The sequence below is a fragment of the Rattus rattus genome, chromosome 12, assembly GCF_011064425.1.
Source record: "Rattus rattus isolate New Zealand chromosome 12, Rrattus_CSIRO_v1, whole genome shotgun sequence".
NCBI classification, from domain to species: Eukaryota; Metazoa; Chordata; class Mammalia; order Rodentia; family Muridae; genus Rattus; species Rattus rattus.
In genome coordinates this window covers 7,206,734-7,227,063 of record NC_046165.1, presented here as the reverse complement: position 1 = coordinate 7,227,063, position 20,330 = coordinate 7,206,734, and the positions used below count along the sequence as shown (strand labels likewise).

Genomic DNA, 20,330 nt, shown 5'->3' with positions numbered 1-20,330 from the left:
AATCTCGGTGAAGATGATATAGAAGTCACCTATACCAACGGCAGCAGGGATGGGCTGACGGTCTAGACATAAGGCCTGAGGTGTACCTGTGAGCTGGAACCCAGAGTCACAGTCAGGAGGTGGCAATGGACCAACCCACCTGTCACCACCAGGCCCCTCCTGCAGTCAGACAACAGGGAGGCGTGGTTGCCGATGCCAGTGCCACACAGCTTCAGGAAACAGGCCAGCAGAAGTCAAACGGTGGAGACCGGCTCACTTTACGGCCAGCCAGGTAGGGGGTTGGGTTGCCATGATGCCAGCTCTAGACCGGTTTTCTTCTCCCTGTTACCTCAGCCAAGCCCTCAGCTCACAGACGGGCGGGGAAACCATACGGAAGGTAACCACACCTCTGGAAAGCCTGCCCCTGACAGAGACACAACCACAGGGGCCTCCCAGACCTTGGTAACTTAAAATCCAGTCAAGTTGACGTCGAAAATTAAATATCTCGCCCAGAGTGTTCCGTGAGAGAGTTTAATGCTACCACCTCACCGAGGACAGGGTCCAGCGCAGTCACGTAATTATCCGGAATCACAGGTACCGAGCGAGAACTCACGGACAAGAACTCGAGTTTCCTGGCTCAGGCGTGGCACTAGGCTATCCCGCTCCTCATTTCTACTGCGGGGGTATCAGCAACACTAAATGCAAGCAGCCTAGACTAAGACTAAAGTAAGCCTTTGCCATTGGCCCTAAAGCACAAGACGGACAAAGTGGCTCGACTACGGAGAGAGGGCCTCTGAGCCCAGAGAGCTAACAATTTAGTTATTTTCTTGGTTAAGTCACAAAGATTCCGAAAAGACTCAGTCACCCGGGGCAGTTAAAAAGACTCGAAAAGTGCGGGACTGAGGATCTATGTCAGTTTGTGGAGTGTTCATCATGCTCAAGGCCCTGGGTTCAATTCACGGCACTGCATCAGAGGGGGCGGGGAAAGTTAATTTTGCAGCAATCCTTCCTACCTACCTGCATAGACTCTACCAGGCTGACCCCAATTTGGATGGCAGGGTCCATCTTACAATCAAAAAAAAAAAAAAAAAAAAACCCGTACTGTCTGATGAACAGCAGGTCTCCTCCAGATACATCTGAGTCTTGAGGCCCAGCCTACCAGCTTAAGTGGTCACAGGACAAAGAGGAGTGGAGAGGTGGCTCAGTGGTTAAGAGCACTGACTGTTCTTCCAGAGGTCCTGAGTTCAAATCCTGGCAACCACATGGTGGCTCACAACCATCTGTAATGAGATCTGATGCCTTCTTCTGGTGTGTCCAAAGACAGTGAAGACCGCTACAGTGTACTCATATACATAAAATAAATAAACCTTAAAAAAAGAAAAGAACAAAGACCTGGGCTTGGCGGTACACACAAAGGTAGACAGTTCCCCCGTGAATTCAAGGTCTGAGCTCTACACAGTAAGGGAGTTCCAGGATAGCAGGGGCAGGGCTCTGAGACCCCCTCTCAAGAATAAATAGATAAATCTCACTTAAACTCTAACATGTACATTTTAAAAGAAGGAAACAAAAAAAAAACAAGACAAACAGAAACAGGGCTGGAAAGACGGCTCAGCAGTGGGGCGCCTGTGCTGCTCTCAGAGGACAGGAACTGAGGGGCTCTGCAGGAACCACACCCCTGGTTCCCCAGGCACAGCACTCATGTGCACATACCCACTCACAGAAACACACAAGTGCACATTTATAAAAATCCAGGGCACTGGTGGTGTACACCTTCAATCCCAGCACTCCTACTGGAGGCAAAGGCCAGCCTGGTGTTCACCGTGAGTTCCAGGACAGCCAGGGCTACATACAGAAACCCTGTCTTTAAATAATAATAATAATAATAATAATAATAATAATAATAATAATAATAATAATAATCTTTAAACAGCAAAAGTAAAGCAGGATGCACACCTTGTGTACGGTCTTGTGGGAGGGTGTGCACTGGTTGGCTGATGAAGGACCCTCTCTTTAAGGGGTGATGTTAACAGGGATGTTCAGTTGGACCTCAGTCACACCTGACCAACAAGTAACTCACTCAGTAAAGTCCTACGGCGGAAGAGCGATGTATTCCACGAGTGCTTGTTTTACCGGGCTCCTGCCAACCTTGGTCTGGAACCCATTTACTGAGACCATCATACGGAAACGGCGGCAGGGGTGGAAGGGATGGATCATCACAGAAACCCAGAATCGAATGCATGCTCTAGAGAGTCAGTGCCCTGACACAACTCCCAACTTTGTCCTGCACACCTGATGTTTCCTGGTCTCTCCAGCCTTGGTTTCCTACTGTGATTAGGAGCCTTTCTCCACGTGCTGTTCCCATAAGGATCAAATAACTCACCATCCCCAAGGTCCTGCACCTGGTCCCTGCCCCCACGGCCACCTGCTGAGCACCATAGGGCTAAACTCTGGCAGCCAAAGTCCCCACACCTTGAGGTCTTGCAAGTCCTGGGAGAGAGGAAGCTGAAATGGAATGGGGGTGAGGGTGACTCAGAGAAGCTCACTGACCCTGGGGAGGCTGCAGTCTGCGGTTCTTGGCTTTTTACTGTTCATCAGAAACTAAAGGAGTCTTTTGAAATTATTTATGTCTAGATGATACTTCCCAAAGTTTGGGTTCAAACTGGCCTGGGGATATGCTAGCCTTGGGTTTGTTTTTTTCTTTAGTTTTCTTTTGTTATTGCTGGTTCTGGCTACCCAGGTAGTTCAGCCACAGTGCAGACTGGCAGTGTCAACTTGTGAGAACCAGGGCTGGAGATGCAGTTAGGTACAGAGCGTGTGATTAGCATACGTGAAGCCCTCTGTCCAATCCCACTGCCACCAAAACGGAAAGGTAGTCATAACAGGCTGATAGCCTTCAGAGAAATAATTTCCATCGGCTGGGCATAGGAGTAGACCTTTGTAATCCTACAAGGTGGATGAGAAGCTCAAGGCCAGCCTGGGCTACATAAGTTCGAGGCAGCCTGGGCTACATAACAGGTCCCAGGTCAGCCTGGGCAAATGAGACCCTATCTCAAAAACCTAAATAAGAAGAAATGATTTGCAATCAGTAGAAAACAGGAGGAGACAATCTGAGGATACGTTCGTGAAATCCAACACCAACAACCGGCCTCCATTTGTACAAAGTAAATCCTGCCAACACGTCAGCCGCGTTCCTCACGGGGAAGCGACCAACCAGGAGATCTGATACCTCCAGACTCCCACGCGGCAGGGGATGTGATCTCTCCCGACACTTGTGAAAGACGTAATCTCCCACACGGGGTTGGCAAGTGGCTCTGCCACACCTTGGAGGGCATTCCCTAAACCCGTTCCTTTCTAGCGTGGCAGCGACAAGCTGCTCAACCCTGATACCGACGCCCTGAATGGAAACAGAGATAAAGCAGGAGGTTATGTGAGGGCAAACCCCACAGACTGAGCGGCCAGCGGGCCGTTCCACATATCTGCTCACGCTGCTCACGATGCCCCTGACCGTTCCTCTCCAGGCCTTACCATCTCCCTCAGCAACACCTCCATCCTGCCCTTTGCTTAGGCCTCACCTGGAACCTCTTCCTGTCGGGTCCTGAAATAAATCTGTCACCAGACCTCCCAGATCAATGACTGAATAAGAGGATGCGATGTGCAAATGGGCGAGTCCTTCACTACGAGAGGGACTGCACCTAGCAGAGCCCGAAACACGAAGTGCGCACCCTTTGCAGAAAGTGTCTGGCAGAGCCTGCTCTACGCCAAGCTTGACCATGGGTCGCAGCCCCATCTGGAGTCACAGAACTGAACGTGAATTATGGTTTGTTCTTGAGAGCAACGGGAAGGAGGCACAGCAGTGTTTGTTTGGCTGGTTGGTTGGTTGGTTGGTTGGTTTTTTGGTATTTTTTGTTTTGTTTTTTGTTTGTTTGTTTTGAGCAGGATGGCCCCAATTTGTTTTAGGGTAATTTTCCTTCCACCTAAACTAAAAAAAAAAGGAAAAGCAAAAGCCACAGCCGGGCTTGAGGAAACACCGAGTTTCCCCAAGGATCCCAAATAACAGCATTGGGTGGACATCTGGTGGATGAATGGCTTCTCGGGCATGTCTGAAGTCCAACAGTGGGATCTGATTCCAGAGGATACCGTTTGATGGCGGTGACCGGAGGGGGAGTTTATGCCTCAGTAACTAGGCAGATAATGAAGCTAACAGCCCAAAGGCAATTCAGTCTTATAGATGGACAGGAGGAGAACCAGTCAGGGTTTCTGCTGCTGCGACGAAACATAAAACCAAAGCAACCTGGGGGGAAAGGGGTTTGCTTAGCTTACGCATCCACACTACAGTCCAGCACAGGACAGGAACTCACACAAGGCAGGAACCTGGAGGCAGGAGCTGATGCAGAGGCCATGGAGGAGTGCTGCTCACTGGCTTGCTCAACCTGCTTCCTTATGGAACCCAGAACCAGCAGCCCAGGGACGGCACCACCCACAAGAGCTGGGCTGTCAATCGCTAATGAAGAAAATGCCCTATAGGCTAGCCCACAGCCTGACTTTAATGGAGGCACCTTCTCCATTACCTCTGATGACTACAATTTGTGTCAAGTTGACTTCAAACAAGCCAGCACAGGAGGAAACACGCTGAAGATGAACACACGTGTAAAAACCATATTCGTTCGCTAACCAACCCAAAGGCCTGCTTGATCAAGTCGGCACACACATTCATCTGTCAGTCAGCCAGCATTCCTACCAGCCTGTTGGTAAAACAGCCCAGCAGGCAGACGGATGCTGGGCACCTCTGCTTTCCATGGGGCACACCTATGACAGGTTTTGATGATCCGGACAGCATCTCAGCTGTGACACACCCAGTTCCAAACTATGAGGTTCCTGAAAAGTTTCCCAGACCCACCGGACCTCAGTTTGTCTCCCCTAAAGAAGGGTGACAGTGTCTGCCTCAGAGAGTGAGGATGAAAGTTGTGGACGATAACAAGCCAGACAGAAGAAAATGTTTATGTGCGCGTGATCGCTAGTTAAAGCTCAAGGCTCTGACCCGGCCTCTCAATGTGAGGTCTAAGGATGTTAGAAGTGATAGCCATCGGAAGAGATCCCCAGGACCCGCCCAGACGCACTAGGGTCAGTCAGAGTTCCTAGGACTCTGGGGACGCCATGAGAGACCCATAACCTACAATTTCAAATCCACACCCCAGGCCATTACCGAGGCCTGCAAAGGTGACTTTTACTATCCAGACGTGGAGCTTCTGCTCTGATGACTTCTGCCTTCAGTGGTCTTCTTGGGTTATGCAATACGAAGATTGCTTTAAAAGGCTAATCTTTAAGTAGGTCAGAAACTTTCCTTCTCCTCCTACTCTGGAGGGCAGGAGGGTTTTCATTCATTCCTGAAACCTGGCACTCTGCCCATTACCAGCAAGGCCACAGAGACAGTCAGCAGATAAAGGCACTTGCCACCAAGCCTCACGACCTCAGTGAGGTCCATCCCAAGACTCACTTGGCAAGAGAGAGTTGTCAGTGCATGGCAGGGGTGTGTGTGAGAGAGTGTGTGTGTGTGTGTGTGTGTGTTGGGGGAAGGTTATGCATTTGTGTATAGCACGTGTGTAGTGTACATCCATGTATATGTGTTTGTGTATTGTATGTGGGAGAGGATGTTGTCTGTGTGTGCTCCTGAGTGTATGCTCATGGGTGTATGTGTGTTTGTGTGCTCATGTAAGTTTGTGGGATCACGTGTGTATGTGTGATTTTCTGCATGTGTGTGTTTGTGCATACGTGTATCGTGTATGTGTGTGGTGGAGGGCCGAGTGTGTGATGAAAAATACTCAAAATATGGTACCAAAATGGCTCCGGTTAAAATTAAACACTATGGAGTCAGCTATGCTATAATCCCAGCACTCAAGACCATGAGGTGGGAGAGTTCCCTCCCTAAAGTTTGGGCTCTAAGATGACACCCTGTCTCACAAAATAAAATGAATGAATGAATGAATGAATGAATGAATGAATACTCAGCACTGCTGACCCTTGATGGCCCCTCAGCCAGCCTTCCTAAGCCGTCTGCATTTCTACCCTCACGTCATAAGCTTATTCTTACCAGATTCCCAGACAGTCTGTCCTCTCAGCACTGCAGTTCTACAACAGCATGGGCTTGCAGCATGGCATCTCTCGGCAGAGGCACAGCCAGCTACAGGAGAGCGAGGACTTAACTACTCTCTGGGGCCAGATGCGTCAGTCCCCCAGAGTCCTGGCACCCTGGGAAAGCGCCTCTCCGGTTACCTTCCATCTGCATCTGTTGCTGCAACCCCAAGACCTCCCGGGTAGGAGGAAGCCTGGCCTGGGAATATATATGGATTACAGCCACAGGCCATCCTGGATGCTGGTGACAACACCAGGGGGCAGCAGGGAGGAGGACAGCCCTTGGAAGAGTCTGGAGCTCGGAGAGTCTCACACCTGTCTGGACGCAGTATTTCATTCATTTGGTTTTTCCAGACAGGATTTTCTCTGTGTAATAGCCCTGGCTGTCCTGGAACTATCTCTTTGTACACCAGGATGGCCTCCAACTCACAGAGATCCCCCTGCCTCGGCCTCCAGAGCGCTGGGACTAAAAGCATGCCCTATAGCCTGGCTGGCTGGACGCAGTGTTTCACAAGTTAGACCGTTTATCTCTGACGTCAGGTATGGCAAAACTACTCGATAAACAATGGTAGGAAAATGTGCTGTGTTGAAGAAAGCCAGTGCCTATTTTACATCGACTGCAAACTCTAGCCGTCCTTTGTCATTAACACAAGGGCTGATGAATACTCACAGGGAATCTCCACGATCCTGGGAGGTAGAAGGAGATGTGGATGAGGCTGGAGGTGTGGACAGTGGTAGAATGTACACCTCACTCCAACCCCCGGCACCGACAGCCTGAGAAAGGGGAAGAGGGGACACCGAAAGATACGCCCATACTACATACCGGTTGGGCGCACTGTGTTCAACAACAGTGAAAAAATTACAGTCAGAAAATACCATGTCTCAAAGACACCATGGTAAAGTTCACCACAGGACTAAAGGACCCGTGGCAGGTTACAGCTTAGTGTCGACCTGCTCCTGCCAGCGCATGCACTGAAAGAGCACATACGTGTAAGAGACAGCCACAGTACTGGCCAGTGTCCTGGGCTGATTGACAGCCCAGCAACAAACTGTGTTACAATTTCACCAAAATCGTAGGAGGGCATATTACATGGGCTGTCATCATCTGGCTGGGCGGCTACCAATTCAAGAGTCTAGGAAGCAGACAAGGAGTGGGAGGGAAAGCAAACAGCCCACGAAGAAGGTAAAATATCCGGCTTGATCTGTAAGGTGGGCGACCGCAGGAGGGCAGTCTCTGACTTTTTCCCATCTGCAGCAAGGCAGCTGCAAAAGAGACAGAGAAACAGTGCACTGGGTAAGCAGACCCAGATGTCATCATCTCTGGCCACAGGTGACTTCCCGGGTCACACCCTCCTGCAAAGTGTAACAGCAGAAAGAAAGCCAAGGCCAACACGAGTCGTGCCGTAGTGCACTGGGCCATCCTCAGCCTTCATCAGCATCACCCGGGCCCCTGTGAAAAGCACAAGGACAGCATGTGTACACACACACACACACACACACACACACACACACACACACCCGTGCTGCTGGGTCAGCTTGCAGGAACACTGGAGATCCCGCAGCCTCTAATGAGCTCCCAGGTGATGCTGATGCTGCCTTTCTGCTGTGAGAGCAATGCCATATAGTGTGACCACAGATGCTTCACGTGCATCTTCAACGACAGGACCTGTAAGAACAGAAGCAATGACACACCCTTCTCTGAGCACGGGAAGACCCGCTCCCCAGGGAGTACTGCACAGTACAGCCGCTCCTGGGAGCCAGACTGCCCAGGTTTGGATCCTGCCGGATGCTCAGTAGTAGCTTTTCAATCCTAGACAGGTGAGCTAAAATACTTCAGCTTGAGACGCTTCATAAGGGATAAACGAGAGCTGATAGCTAATTTCTCCCCAACTGGGAAGTGGAAATGGGGCTCACCCAAGATGACGATGTAAAATAATTAAACTTAAAAAAAAAAAAAAAAGACAGAATCTATCTATAAGCCTGACTGTAGACTCACTATGTGGACCAGGCTGGCCTCGAACTCAGAGATCTGCCTGTCTCTGCCCACTCAGTGCTGGTAATGAAGGCTTAAAGGCTGTGACACCACCCTCAGCTAGTGCATACATTGTTTAAGACGGTATTGATGGACACGGTGGCTCAGGCCTGTAATCCCAGCTCTCGGGGAACTGAGGCAGTAAGAAAGATTGCTGTGCATTCCAGAACTTCAAGCCTTCAGCCACAGGGCGAGACGGTCTCAAGCAAACAACAAAAGATTGTGTCCGATACACTGTCCTAGCTGGTCTCAGCTCCACGGACTCCTCAAGCATCATCCTGTCTTAGCCTTCCAAGAAACTGAACTGTAGGTATGCTCTGCCCACACCCAGTTCTCTTCACCTACATTTTGAAAGTCCACTCACGGGAAAGTCATCAGGAGTTCTGTGTGTTGCCAAAAGCCCAGGAGACTGAGACAGTCCGCCTGCTTTGAGTATTATTATTATTATTATTATTATTATTATTATTATTTTATTAATTTCCCACACATCCCTTATTATGCTCCTCTTTACCGAGCATCCAAAAGGATCCTGCACACACTGTATCCGCAATTGGAACAACAGTAAATGACTCCGAAACTCCCTAGGCTTTCCCATTTTAAAAGGGGAACGTTAGAACGTGAGAAAGGCAACATGGCAGAGGTCAAGAAATAAAAACTATTCTAGTTAGCCAAGCGTGCCCTAGCCAGCCCAGGTTACTAGGTGGAAAACTACTTAGGAATGTCGTTTATCTAAGCCTCTTCACCTGTTTCCTACAACGAGAGGGGCGGGGCTGGGGCCAGATCAGATCTGGGAACCCATCAGTGGTTTTAGGCATCGAGAACATGGATCCTGTCTCTGAAGACTACGGATCTTGATAAGACCCCCACCACCACCACAGGCTTCAGAAACTCATCCCCAAGAGTGATATGGTCATCAAAGGCAGAAAGGAAAAAAAGTCCATCTAACAGGGAAAAGCATACTCCTCTACCCTCTTTCAGTCAAGAGGGAAACGTCATGCAGATCTTGCTCAAGGGTAATGTCCCATCATAACTAAATAAGACATCGTAATAAAGTGATCTTTTAACCCACAGCCATAGTAAGATACTAGGACACACACAGAGGGGTCAAAAAGAGAGGCAGGGTCCGGGAGGCTATTAAACTTCCTTCCTTACACACACACACACACACACACACACACACACACACACACACACACGCACGCACGCACGCAATCGATGAACCTGAAAGATGTAAGGTAAGGTGTTTCAGAAGGCGATGGGGACACTAGCGTTGGTGTTGGTCCAGGACTCTAGCTTCAGCTGCGATTAGACAAAGCCAGCTGTTCACAGCTGCTTAAAGAAAAATAAAGAGGTGCAGTTTGGGCAAGGGAGTTGTGCAAGCCCTGAACCGAGATGGAAAACTAGCGAAGGTGAGCATGCTGGGTTCACCCTTCCCGGGCACCCTCGCACCTCCCACGGATCCCCACGCTTTCGGGTGGACGCCACCTGTGTCTGCCATCGGTCCCCGTGTGCCCCTCCCGGCGGGGAGCAGGGCGAGCGTGGGGTGCGGGCGGGGACCGCAGGCGGCGCGGCGCACGCGCGGCAAGGAGCCCGGGATGTGTGGCGGTGCAAGGAAAGCATCCTCTGACCGTCCGGGACCAGCGCGGACCACGGACACGCCGCTGAGCCGGCGCGGGGCGTCTCGTGGACGGCAGAACGGGCCCAGGCGGGGCACTCACCAGAAGAACAAGCGCGAGCAGAGGTTGGCGTCCTGCAGCGGGTTGGGTTTCACCTCGGTGTGCACGGGCAGCATCTCGCCCGCGGTGCGTGCGGCCGGGAGGCGGCTCCAGGAGGCGCGGGTGAGGATGCTGGAGCTCCGGCCGCCGCGCCGGTCCGCTCGGCGGGAGCCTCGGAGGTAGGCAGCGGCTTCCGGGAACCGAGCGCCAGCCCGCCCAGACCCCGCCTCCCGGGGTTCCTCGGGGCGCCCGCTACGCGCTGTCGCCGCCGCCTCCTAGAGCCCGGGAGCGGCTTGTCGCGTGAGAGCGCAGGGGAAAGGAGGCTGGGGAAAGGCGGAGACCGCGCGCAGGTGCCGGGCGGCTGCTCGGGGAACACGGAGCCGGGCGGGGAAGCTGCACGTGCTTGGGACCCGTTGCAAACTTTGCAGGAGTTTAAGATCAGCGCCCAAGCACCACCCTGAAGGTGGCGGGGGCGGTGCGTGCTGTGCCCGCCCCCGCGCTCGGAAACGCCCCCTGGGCTCTGCGCTCCTGGAGATCTGGAGAAAGCCGCCTAGCTTTGCCTGCCCTCCCCTGGCATGCTGCCCTCATCAGGACCAAATGGGGTGCTGTAGGAGATTCCCCCACTTGCAGGCCAAGAGTCTGACCTGGAACAACAGCAAGGTTTATCTGTTTGCCTTTGCCGACCTGAAAGCCGTGAAGACCACCTGATATTAGGACGCAAGGGTTAGGGGAGATGAACGAATGCTGCCATTTCGGGCGGCTTCTTGACCTTTCTTTCCTACATTGCTTGGCATGGCGGACCTGTGTAAGCAGTTGGCTGTCCTCTTAGATTGGGTAAGGGAAATCAGATAATACACCGCCTGGCCTGTTTCTTTCACCGAGCCCTGAGAGGCTCGCAGAGGATCAGTGGCGAGAGGAACCGATATTACAGAACCCCTCCGTGTGCCGTTCTGTAGACCTACTCCACTTTTAATTTACTTTTCGAGATGGTTTTGCTATTTTACTGAGTAAATTCAGACTCAAGAGATCCAGCTCGTCCGAGAGCATAAGGTTAGTGATGATGAAATCTGATTTGTACTCAAGTTGGCATGTGACCTTGAACTGCTTTAGGGATGGTCAAGTGAGCATGAGAAGTGCCAGGCTCCACTGAGGAAGATACGGTCCTGGCTTTTGGACTCCTGCTCACAAGCCTTGGTTTCTGTCGTGGCCGTGTTAACTGCCTGCCTCTCTGCCCATTTGGTTCACTTCAGCACTGGGTAAGGAAAGAAGAGCCCTTTAGAATTCACGGTGGTAGGGACAGTTTTACCCGTCCTTTTGATGTGAGAAAATACTCTGACCAGAAGCAGCTCGGGGAAGAAAGGGTTTCTGTCAGGCTTACACTTCCACTGCAACAGTCTCTCCTGGAGAGAAGTCAGGCCAGGAGCTGAAGCCACAACCCTGTTCTGTTGAACTGGTAGTGCTGACTCCAGATGTCCTCACACCATCTCCAATGGGACACTCTCTCACAAAGGCCATAGGTCAAGCCCATCTGGGAAGCTCGTTAGTTAAAGTTCCCGATTTTCTGGTGACTCTAGGTTGTGTCTGGTTGCCAAAAAAAATACAAAAATAAAATTAACTAAGTCAGCTTTCTTTGGTCATTTCTCCTGTGTTTATTTAAAGGTATAACAATACTCTGTACAGAGTCTTGGTGCAAATAAGCATTTGTTTAGAAGTCAAGTCATGTGTGGTGCCCACAGATTTAATTCCATCAATTTGGAAGTGGAGACAGGAGAAACAACAACTCTAGCCCATCTTTGATGGCTAGAGATTTCCTAGCCAGCCAGACATACATGAGAGGTCAGAGAGCAAAAATAAATACAGCTAAAAGGAATTAGCCAGGCAGCAGCACGCAGAGGTCTGAGGCAGGAAGGTATGAAGTTCAAGATCGATGTGACACCTAGGGAGTTCTAGGTCTAACTGGATATGTAGAGAGGCTGTTTTTAGAGAGAAGAGTTGAGACAGGGTCTCATGTATCCCAGGTTAGTCTCTTAACTCCATAAATAACCAAGGATGACCTGGATCCCCTGATCTCCCAACATCTACCTCCCAGGTGCTGGGATCACAGCCATGTACCGACATGTTATAAATGAGTTTTGGAGCCCAGAGGATATCCCAGTAGGTAAACTGCTTGCCTTATAAGCACAGTGGTCCAAATTCCTCCCACTGTCAAAAAAACAGGCACGGTGGCCCACATTCCCAGCTTGGGATGGAAGGCAAGGATCCCTGAGGACCCTGGTCCTCCAGCTTACCCTAATTCACAACTTCCAGTGCAGTTAGAGACCCTGCTCCAAACAAAACATAGAGAGTAGATAGCACGCGCGCGCGTGCACACACACACACACACACACACACCCGAATTATATGTATTTACATAAAAAGCATATACAAATATTATAATAGATGTAAAGTCTGAGCTCCTCAGGAGGCTGAGGCAGGGGAAGAATATCTTGAGTTAAGGACTTCCGGACCAACCCAAACGACACATCTGTTTCTGAAAATTAGTTAATTGTTTAATGAATTGGTTAAAACTCAGGTACACAGAGTAGCAAGGTGTTGATGGTTTTGAGCTGAATGACGTTTATTGCATGGCATTCCGTGGCATGTTTTCAAACATCCTGTTGCAGAAAGGGAAGCATTTCCACGGGAACGCAGAGCTCCCATCCATGCACCCTCGCCCTCCATGGTCTCTCATACGTCAAAATCAACAGGCCTTACCTAGTTCCTGGTGCTCTTTAAAATGCCCTGCATTTGCTAGCCCAGGCGTTTAACCATCTGCCGGTTCTACTTCAAAGCCTGAAATTCAGTTTGGGAAGTTAGCAGTCTAGTGACTTGCCTTGTGTCTGCCCCATCCCCTGCGATAGGGGACTGGGTTGGGACTGCAGATCCCATTAGCAGGCTCCGAACCGTCAAACCTTCCCTTCAGCCTCTACTGAGCAGTGTGCTGGCTTTTAGTTTTGTTGCTCTGAGCTACTTCGAAACGTCTTAGCATTCTTTTCTGAACACTAACCAACGTGGCATTTAGAAGGAATACTGAGAGCCGTTGTCTCAGTAAAGAGAGAGGGCTTGTGGGAACAGGGTACGCACTCTTCCTTAACCTCCAGCCTTGCCCTGCTCTTGCTTTTCTCAGGTCCGCAATGAGGTTCTGAATCCCTGCTCTTGGTCAGGTCACCCTGAGCCTCTCAACTCCTCAAGGCATTCTGAAGGCAGCGTACAAATGAAAGAAGCTATTCTCGTTTGTTTACAAGTCCTGGGGACTGGGGAACAGTTCTTGGTGAGAGATTGCTTAGCTTAAGGCCCTGGTGAACCCTCGGCACCACGAAAACATACAGACATATGTGTGTGTGTATGTGCAATATGTGTGTGTGCGTATAAGTGCGGGGCGGAGGGGTGTGGAGAGAGCGAGGTAGCCTGTGTGTTTTCATTCAGTGAATGTCTTCTTTGTCCTGTTAGGCCAAACGCTAGCCTGCAAAGGTGGAAGAAGAGCTTCTCTGTGTGGCTGTTTACTTGCTTGAAATAATCCAGTATTGTGAGGAAAAACAGAAACGATAACAAGTGTCCGAGCGGAGGAAACCGGAACCCCAGACATCACTGACAGAGTGCTGTAACTGGTAGAGAGAGCCCCGGGGAAGGCAGGCAGGCTGTCCTTCGAGAAGCTGAAGAGTCAGGAGTGACTCAGCAGCTCCCCTGCTGGGAACACAGCCAAGAGAAATGAAAGTGCACATCAGCAGGAAAGCTCGCTCCGAGAACACAGCAGTGTTGCTCAGAAAGGAGGAGAAAAGCACATGCCCAGGAGGGGCGCGTCAGACGTGTGTGTGTGTGTGTGTGTGTGTGTGTGTGTGTGTGTGTGTGTGTGTCCGTATAACGAAGTGTTGTTTGTCACTTTGTAAAGAACAGATCATTTATGTGTGTTAACAACGTGAATGACCATGTTAAAAATATCGTGCTTGGGGAGCTGATGGGTCAGTGGTTAAATGCACTTGTTTCTTCAGAGGACCGGGTTCCATTCCAAGCACCCACAGGTTGGCTCACAGCCATCTTTAACTCCAGTTCTAGGTGACTGGACTCTCTATTGAACTCTGCTGGAACGGGGCATGAATGTGGTGTACAGACATAAAGGCAAAACATTCTTACGCGTAAAGTTTAAGTTTTTAAAATGTATAGGTATTTTTTAAATGTCTGTGGTGGGGTATGTGTGTACCACACACATACACCAAGCTTACTTGGGCCACCTAGATGGCTTAGTGGATAAACACTTGTCACCAAGCCCGACAACCGGAGTTCAATCCCTAAGTCCTGCATGGTGAAGGAGCGCACTGACTTGCACAAGTTGTCGTCTGAGTTCCACATGTGCACAATGGCACACACACACATCCCTACAGAAACACAACACACAAAAAACAAGTTCTTACAGAGCTGTTCCAAATACCATGCAATGAAATACCAGGAAAAAAAAAAAAAAAAAACACTAAGATACCCATTGCTCTGAGGAAAAACAAACCTAGAAAGGTTCTGTCCAGGGTCACTTGGTCCAGTTGCTTTGCTCTGTGGTAACCTCATGAAAATCCCAACTTGAGGGTGAGGAAGACTTTCAGCCTTTTTTTAGGGAAGCAAGTGGGGAGGGGTATCTCAACATCCCCTTCAAATGCAAATGACCAAGCTCCTCCCAGTAGGGCAGTGGTAATTAAAGTCTTCTAGGCGATCCTAACATGCAGACAGAGTTGGAAGGTCTTGGATTGGGTGAAAAGAATTCTGTGTGCACAACAGCAGGATGTGTGTATTTACTGAAGGAACAGCAGGCCACCCGCACAGCTCAGTGTAGCTCTTGCTACCTTTGCCTAGGACATAGAGGGCCTTGGATTCCATCCCCAGCACCAAATAATAATAATAATAATAATAATAATAATAATAATAATAATAATAAACGCAGGAGAACACTAATAAAGATTTCTACCCAGAGGGGTTGATGAAAGTGGTATAGAAAAATTAATAAAGAGCTTGAATATCCAGAATGTCACCGGATGTCCATGGTTCCAAGGGTCCAGGAAAGGCCAGCGTCCAGAGAAAGCATAACAAGCAGGACTCTTAAGATGCTACCGTGTGACTGTGCCTGATTGGAACAGATGCTTGAAAGCAAGTTATTGCTTTATGGGACTCTGAACTACTCTCCGGAGTTGAACTCCACTCTTCCTTTTTAGTTTGTGTCTCATTTGAGACAAGGTTCACCAATCCTAGGCTGGCCTTGGCCTCATTATGTATCTGAAGATCGATCGCCTTGAACTTCTGACGTCTCTGCCTCCTGATTGGTGGGACGAGTGTGCGATACCACATCTGGTTTTGTGCAGCACTGGTAATCACACTCAGAGCTTCATGAATGATAGACGAAACACCCCGGCTGAACTACATCTCCAGCCCCAAGAAAAAGTGTTTTTGTTTGGGGGTTTCTGTTCTCTTAGGGGACTTGGGGAGAGGGGTTGAGATAGGTCTCCCACAGCCCTGGCTAGCCTCAGTATATTGTGGAGCTTCATGGGTAACCAAGGATGGCTTTGAACTTCTGATCCTCCCCCTGTATTCTTTGAATGACAATAACCCCTTTGTCTCTCTATATCTGAAGGAGAAAATTGACTCAAGTGTGAAATACGGGCTTAAGGCAAGAGAACTACCCTGTAAAGAATAACAGACAGGAAAGTGCAATGAGAGGCCAGACTGGAGCCAGGGAAGGGACCCGAGAGGACTGTCAACAAGGATCACTTCTGGGCACTCAAAGGATCATGTTGGTGCACATTAAATATCCACAAAAATGTTCCCAAACGCAAAGCAAGCAGGAGGAGGTGCCGTGCCGACATCCCTAGTTTATGTAACCGGAAACACATGATGTCAGCCCAGGAACCAGTAACCAACCTAGCTTTGATAAATCCTTTAGTAAGCCCAAAGTTTAGAGACAAAACGCAGATGCTCTCTTATGCTAACCCTTAAGTTATTTTTGGAGATGTTTGAGACTCAAAGTCACGAATGTCCCCGTAAAGTACGTGCTAAATGCTAACAAAAAAAAAAAAAAAAAAAAATGAAGTTCTCCTTCAGAATTCTCCTTTCTGGTTAACCCCTGTCGTTGCTATAGAGAGCTCCACTCGCATCAATGGCGAGTATACGTTGGTGGGACATTAAGAGATATCAGTAATAAATATCTTTTCCTCCTGCCTAAATACAGAAGCGGTTGGGAGGGGGAGCATGCAGATCAGCTAATTCACCCCTGAAATACAGAAGTCTGGCTGTGTCCTGAGGACAGGAATAGAAGATCCCCAGCTTCTCCTTCTATGTGCCTCTGGTGGTAGTTATGTGGAAGGAAACAGGAATAGTCAAGGGTGTTCCATGGTTAAATGTCCCACTCTGAAACCTGAACTATAGGGAATAAGTGGCCCACCAACTCTCAGGCCTTGGAGCTATGAGGGCCTCTGAAGGGAGAGCGCCCATCCTGTACCTATGACCCGAGGCCAAGCAAACTGAAGGCCCACGACGAAAACGCGTGCCTTGTCAGATTATAGATTACTAGTGTTAAAGGCCAAAATTACCATTTAAATATCTTAATTGACTTTATTTTTTTCCCCATAAAATAGAGTAAATGTTCCCATGGTCTCAACAGAAGATATTGGTTTTATAGACAGACAGGAGCAAAAATGGACTGACCACCTCAGTTACTGTTTTCGTAAGATGGGGGAGAATAAGCAATAGAAATCTTTGTCCAGTGGGCGGCAAATGAACCCAAGTTAACTGCACTTGTGTAAGAATTAAGGCGGGGAGATCAGGGAAATGCAAATTAAGGCTGCTCTGAGATTTCATCTTCAGTCAGAACGGCCAAGGTCAATAAAACATGCGACAGCTCATGCTGACAAGGGATCTGGAGCAGGAGGAAAAGTCACCCTTCGCCGGTGGGCGAGTGAACGTGTACAGCCACTGTGGGAATCACTGTTGACGCTCCCCAGGAAGCTGGGACTCGATCCACCTCAAGATCCGGCTGTACCCCCTCGTGGGCAGAGACGCTAGCGTGCCCACGATCGCTGCTGCTCTGTACTTCCTTAGCCAGAAAGAGGAAAATACCTACCTGCCTGTCCACAGACGAGTCGATGATGAAAATGGGGTACATTTACACAACGGGGCAGTGTCTAGCTTTTAACACCGGAAATCAGGATCACACAGATGAGCGCGTAAGGTGAGTGCTGTAAAGCAGCCTAGAAGCATCGGGTCTCTAGATGTTTAGAAAGTAATCTCTCCACAGCCTGCTCGCCCCACTGTAGCAGAACCGCTCGCTTTCAGACCCACTGTTGTCTAAGGGACGAGAGTTTTTGAAAGACTACGCGGTTCATTAGCATATCTTCGCTTAAGGGCCTTTTCTGGAGGTGGGGCCACGTGCCAGTCAAACACCTCAGACTTCGACCAGTGCTGGACTGGGAAGAGACACGGGAATATCCCAAATCCTCTGCCTCACCAATGGAATAGTCTGTCTGCCAGTGTTGTTGACAGGGTAGGATCCGGATGCCCTGCTGCTTGCCCCGCCCATACTGGGTTGTTTCTTTTTCTATCTCCCCTCAGTGCTCCCTCAAGTTTTTCAGAGGATTAAGTCAATGTAAAGGGTTGGGGGGACGTTAAGGGGACATGGGAAAGAGGCCATATACTTTGAGTACAGTCGAAGCCTCTCAAAGCTGACTCTTTTACCCCAACAGTAGATTTAAATGACAGTATTTAGACACATTGGTTTGTTTTAAGTGTCTTACCAAAATTTAAAATTGCAACGTTGTCCTCGCCAGTGGGTGACCTTTGGCACCGCTCATTTCACCCTCTAGAACAGTGTGAAGGTCACGCCTGTTTGATCAGTGGTTATTAGCACTGGCTGTCCTTCTCGAGGATCGGTATTGATCCCAGCACCCACATCCCATACGAACTGTCTATCATTCCAGTTCCTGGGGATCCAACACCCTCTTCTGACCTCTGCCTGTACCAAGAATTTACATCATACACACATATATGCATTTGGGCCAAACTCTCACACCCTAAAATTAAACTAAATCTTTAGGATAAATAAAATAAACGAGGCTTTTCAGTGCCACCTGAGGCCCATTACTTTTACTACACCGCCCTAGAGAATTATAGAGAATTAGTACCAAGTGCTTCTTCAGAAAACACTTTTTGTTAGGCTCGACCACGAGTCTTCTGATCCAACCATTTCACTTTAGGAATTTTAATGACATCCAGGTGAGGAGTCGTTCGCGATCACTGAGCTCTGTGTTTGTGAGCACCTGGAGAAGGCTCCTTGGAGCCAGATGATGGAGAAGGAGCCAATCTGGAGCAAAGAGCTTTCTGCACAGAGGCCGAGGTCGAGGATGAGGCAATGAAGAGTGCGGCAAGACCACAGCAGGGCGGAAAGACAGCCACATCCAGTTCAAAGCTCCTCTGACCTGTGTCTCGGGGAGCCCCTCCTAAATCAAATTGTCCAGGCCCACCCTCAGTGCTGAGGACTGAGCTAAGCCTTTGTACTATGGCCTTTCTTGTTTATGAGACAGCAACATGGCTGTACTTACAAGGCTGCCCTAGAACTCCCAACCTCAGGCTGGCCTCATGCCCCAGTTTCTTAAACAGCTAGGACTACAGGCATAACCCACCATGCCCAGTGTAGCCCAGTGAGTGTGTGTGTGGGGGGGGGCATGTATTCTTATATAAGATTGGTGGGTTTTGGCTGCAGCATACTCTGTCTGGATTAATTGTCCCTAACATGATGAAGTATATTCTCTCCAGAGGCATAATTATTACCAGGGTAGTTCAGTCATAGTAGGGTCCAGGTCTTTTCCATATATCTGCCATCTTTGAAATGTCAGTCTTGTCTCTAGGTTTGCTTTCAAGACCCAAAACAATAAAGTTTAGAAAAAATATTCGTATAAGGGATACAAAACCATCAAGCCCCTTATGTTCCAGAATGCATAGAACTAAACACGACCGGAACAAAATGTTCCAGAACTTTTAACAGTAAGTATTTGGAGATTATAGGCGACTAGAACTCAGAGCAAATATAGATCCTCCAAGTTTTTTTCTAAATTGACCTTGTAAGAAAGAAAGATTAAGGTTTTTGTTTTTTAAGGCAGCGGCATAATTATTCCATACAACTGTGCTTGTGGAGCAGTAACGAGGACTACGCTTGATCCTCAGTACCTTATAAACCCATCCTGGTGGAGCTCACTACAATCCCAGCACTCGGGAGGAGCAGAAGTTTCAGGTGATCCTCAGCTGTCTGGAAAGTTCTAGTCTGTCCTGGGCTACGTGAGGCACTGTCTCAGACACAAAGCGGATGCTTTGTGAATTTCAGAAGTCCTTCTTCAAAGCACAAACCTGCTCAAATGTTAACCATCACCAAAGTCAATTATCTCAGCAATAATAGGGAGTGAAGTTCAGTACTCGGGAGAGACAGGTTAGAAACGTGAGCTTTGCAAAGGAGCACAGTCAGTCTAGAGCCGAGTTTCAAGCCAGCTGTTATGTCATACACACTGATCACTTGGTAGGACATTATTATACTTATTTGTTTGGTGTGTGCACATGTAAGAGAGCACACTCGTGTGCACAGGCACATGCTCAGTGGTACCTGTGGAGGTCAGGGGACAGCCTGCAGGACTCGGTTCTTTCTTTCTTCCACACGGAGTCCCAGGGTTCCAGTTCAGAGCTCAGGTTTGGAGTCATGTGTCTTTACTTAATAAACCGGCCTGTTGACCCCAAAATAGCTTTGTTTTCTTCCATAATATTTACCTCCCATTGAGAGGGAACTGCACCTTATTTTTAGCCTCATTAACTCCTCACAAGAGTACTTGGCTTCACATAAGTTTAGAGCAAATTGACATACACTCTCCATTGTGGGGGGAGGGGACACACAAGATTTGGCCAAAGTTCTTGCTCACTCCGGCTCCGTGAGGTCTCGCAGGACCCCTCCCTATTTCTTTCCATATATATTAGAGTTACCAGGCAACAGTCAGGGATTACAGTCCGTGAGTCAACAATCAGATCCTGCTGTATCTGATGTAATCTCACGCCACAGAGGCTGGCTGGGCATGAACAAAGAGACCAAGGGCAGGAGCCAAGGGCTGTCTCAGAGGAGGTTGACCCAGGGTCACCAGAGTCAAGTTGGTGGCATGGTTGGCAGGAAAGCTGTGGCCTGTAAACCCTAGAGTGTAGACATTGCCACCAGAGCAGCAGAGGAGTCACCTTGTCCAGGACCCAGAGAGGCCATTACAAGAAAGAAAAAAAAAAAGAAAGAAAGAAAGAAAGAAAAAAAAAGAAAAGCTAAAACAGTTCTGACTACAAAAAGTTAAATTTTAAAGCACATTTATGACAGACAGCTCAGCAGGAAAGGGGTAAAGAGCTTCCTGTGGTTACATGAGGACCTCCATCCAAGTCCCCATGCA

The 20,330-nt window shown here is 49.1% G+C and overlaps 1 protein-coding gene across 1 annotated transcript in view; it reads right to left on the bottom strand.

The window, feature by feature from the left end:
- The window catches only part of Abcc4 (ATP binding cassette subfamily C member 4), a 232,806-nt gene extending 222,571 nt beyond the window's left edge, over nt 1-10,235 (bottom strand). Inside the window, exon 1 of the mRNA XM_032917695.1 lies at nt 9,859-10,235. Within this exon, the coding sequence (XP_032773586.1) occupies nt 9,859-9,932 (74 nt within the window). The 5' untranslated portion in view covers nt 9,933-10,235. The remainder of the gene's footprint in view (nt 1-9,858) is intronic.
- Nucleotides 10,236-20,330: the final 10,095 nt, after the last annotated feature.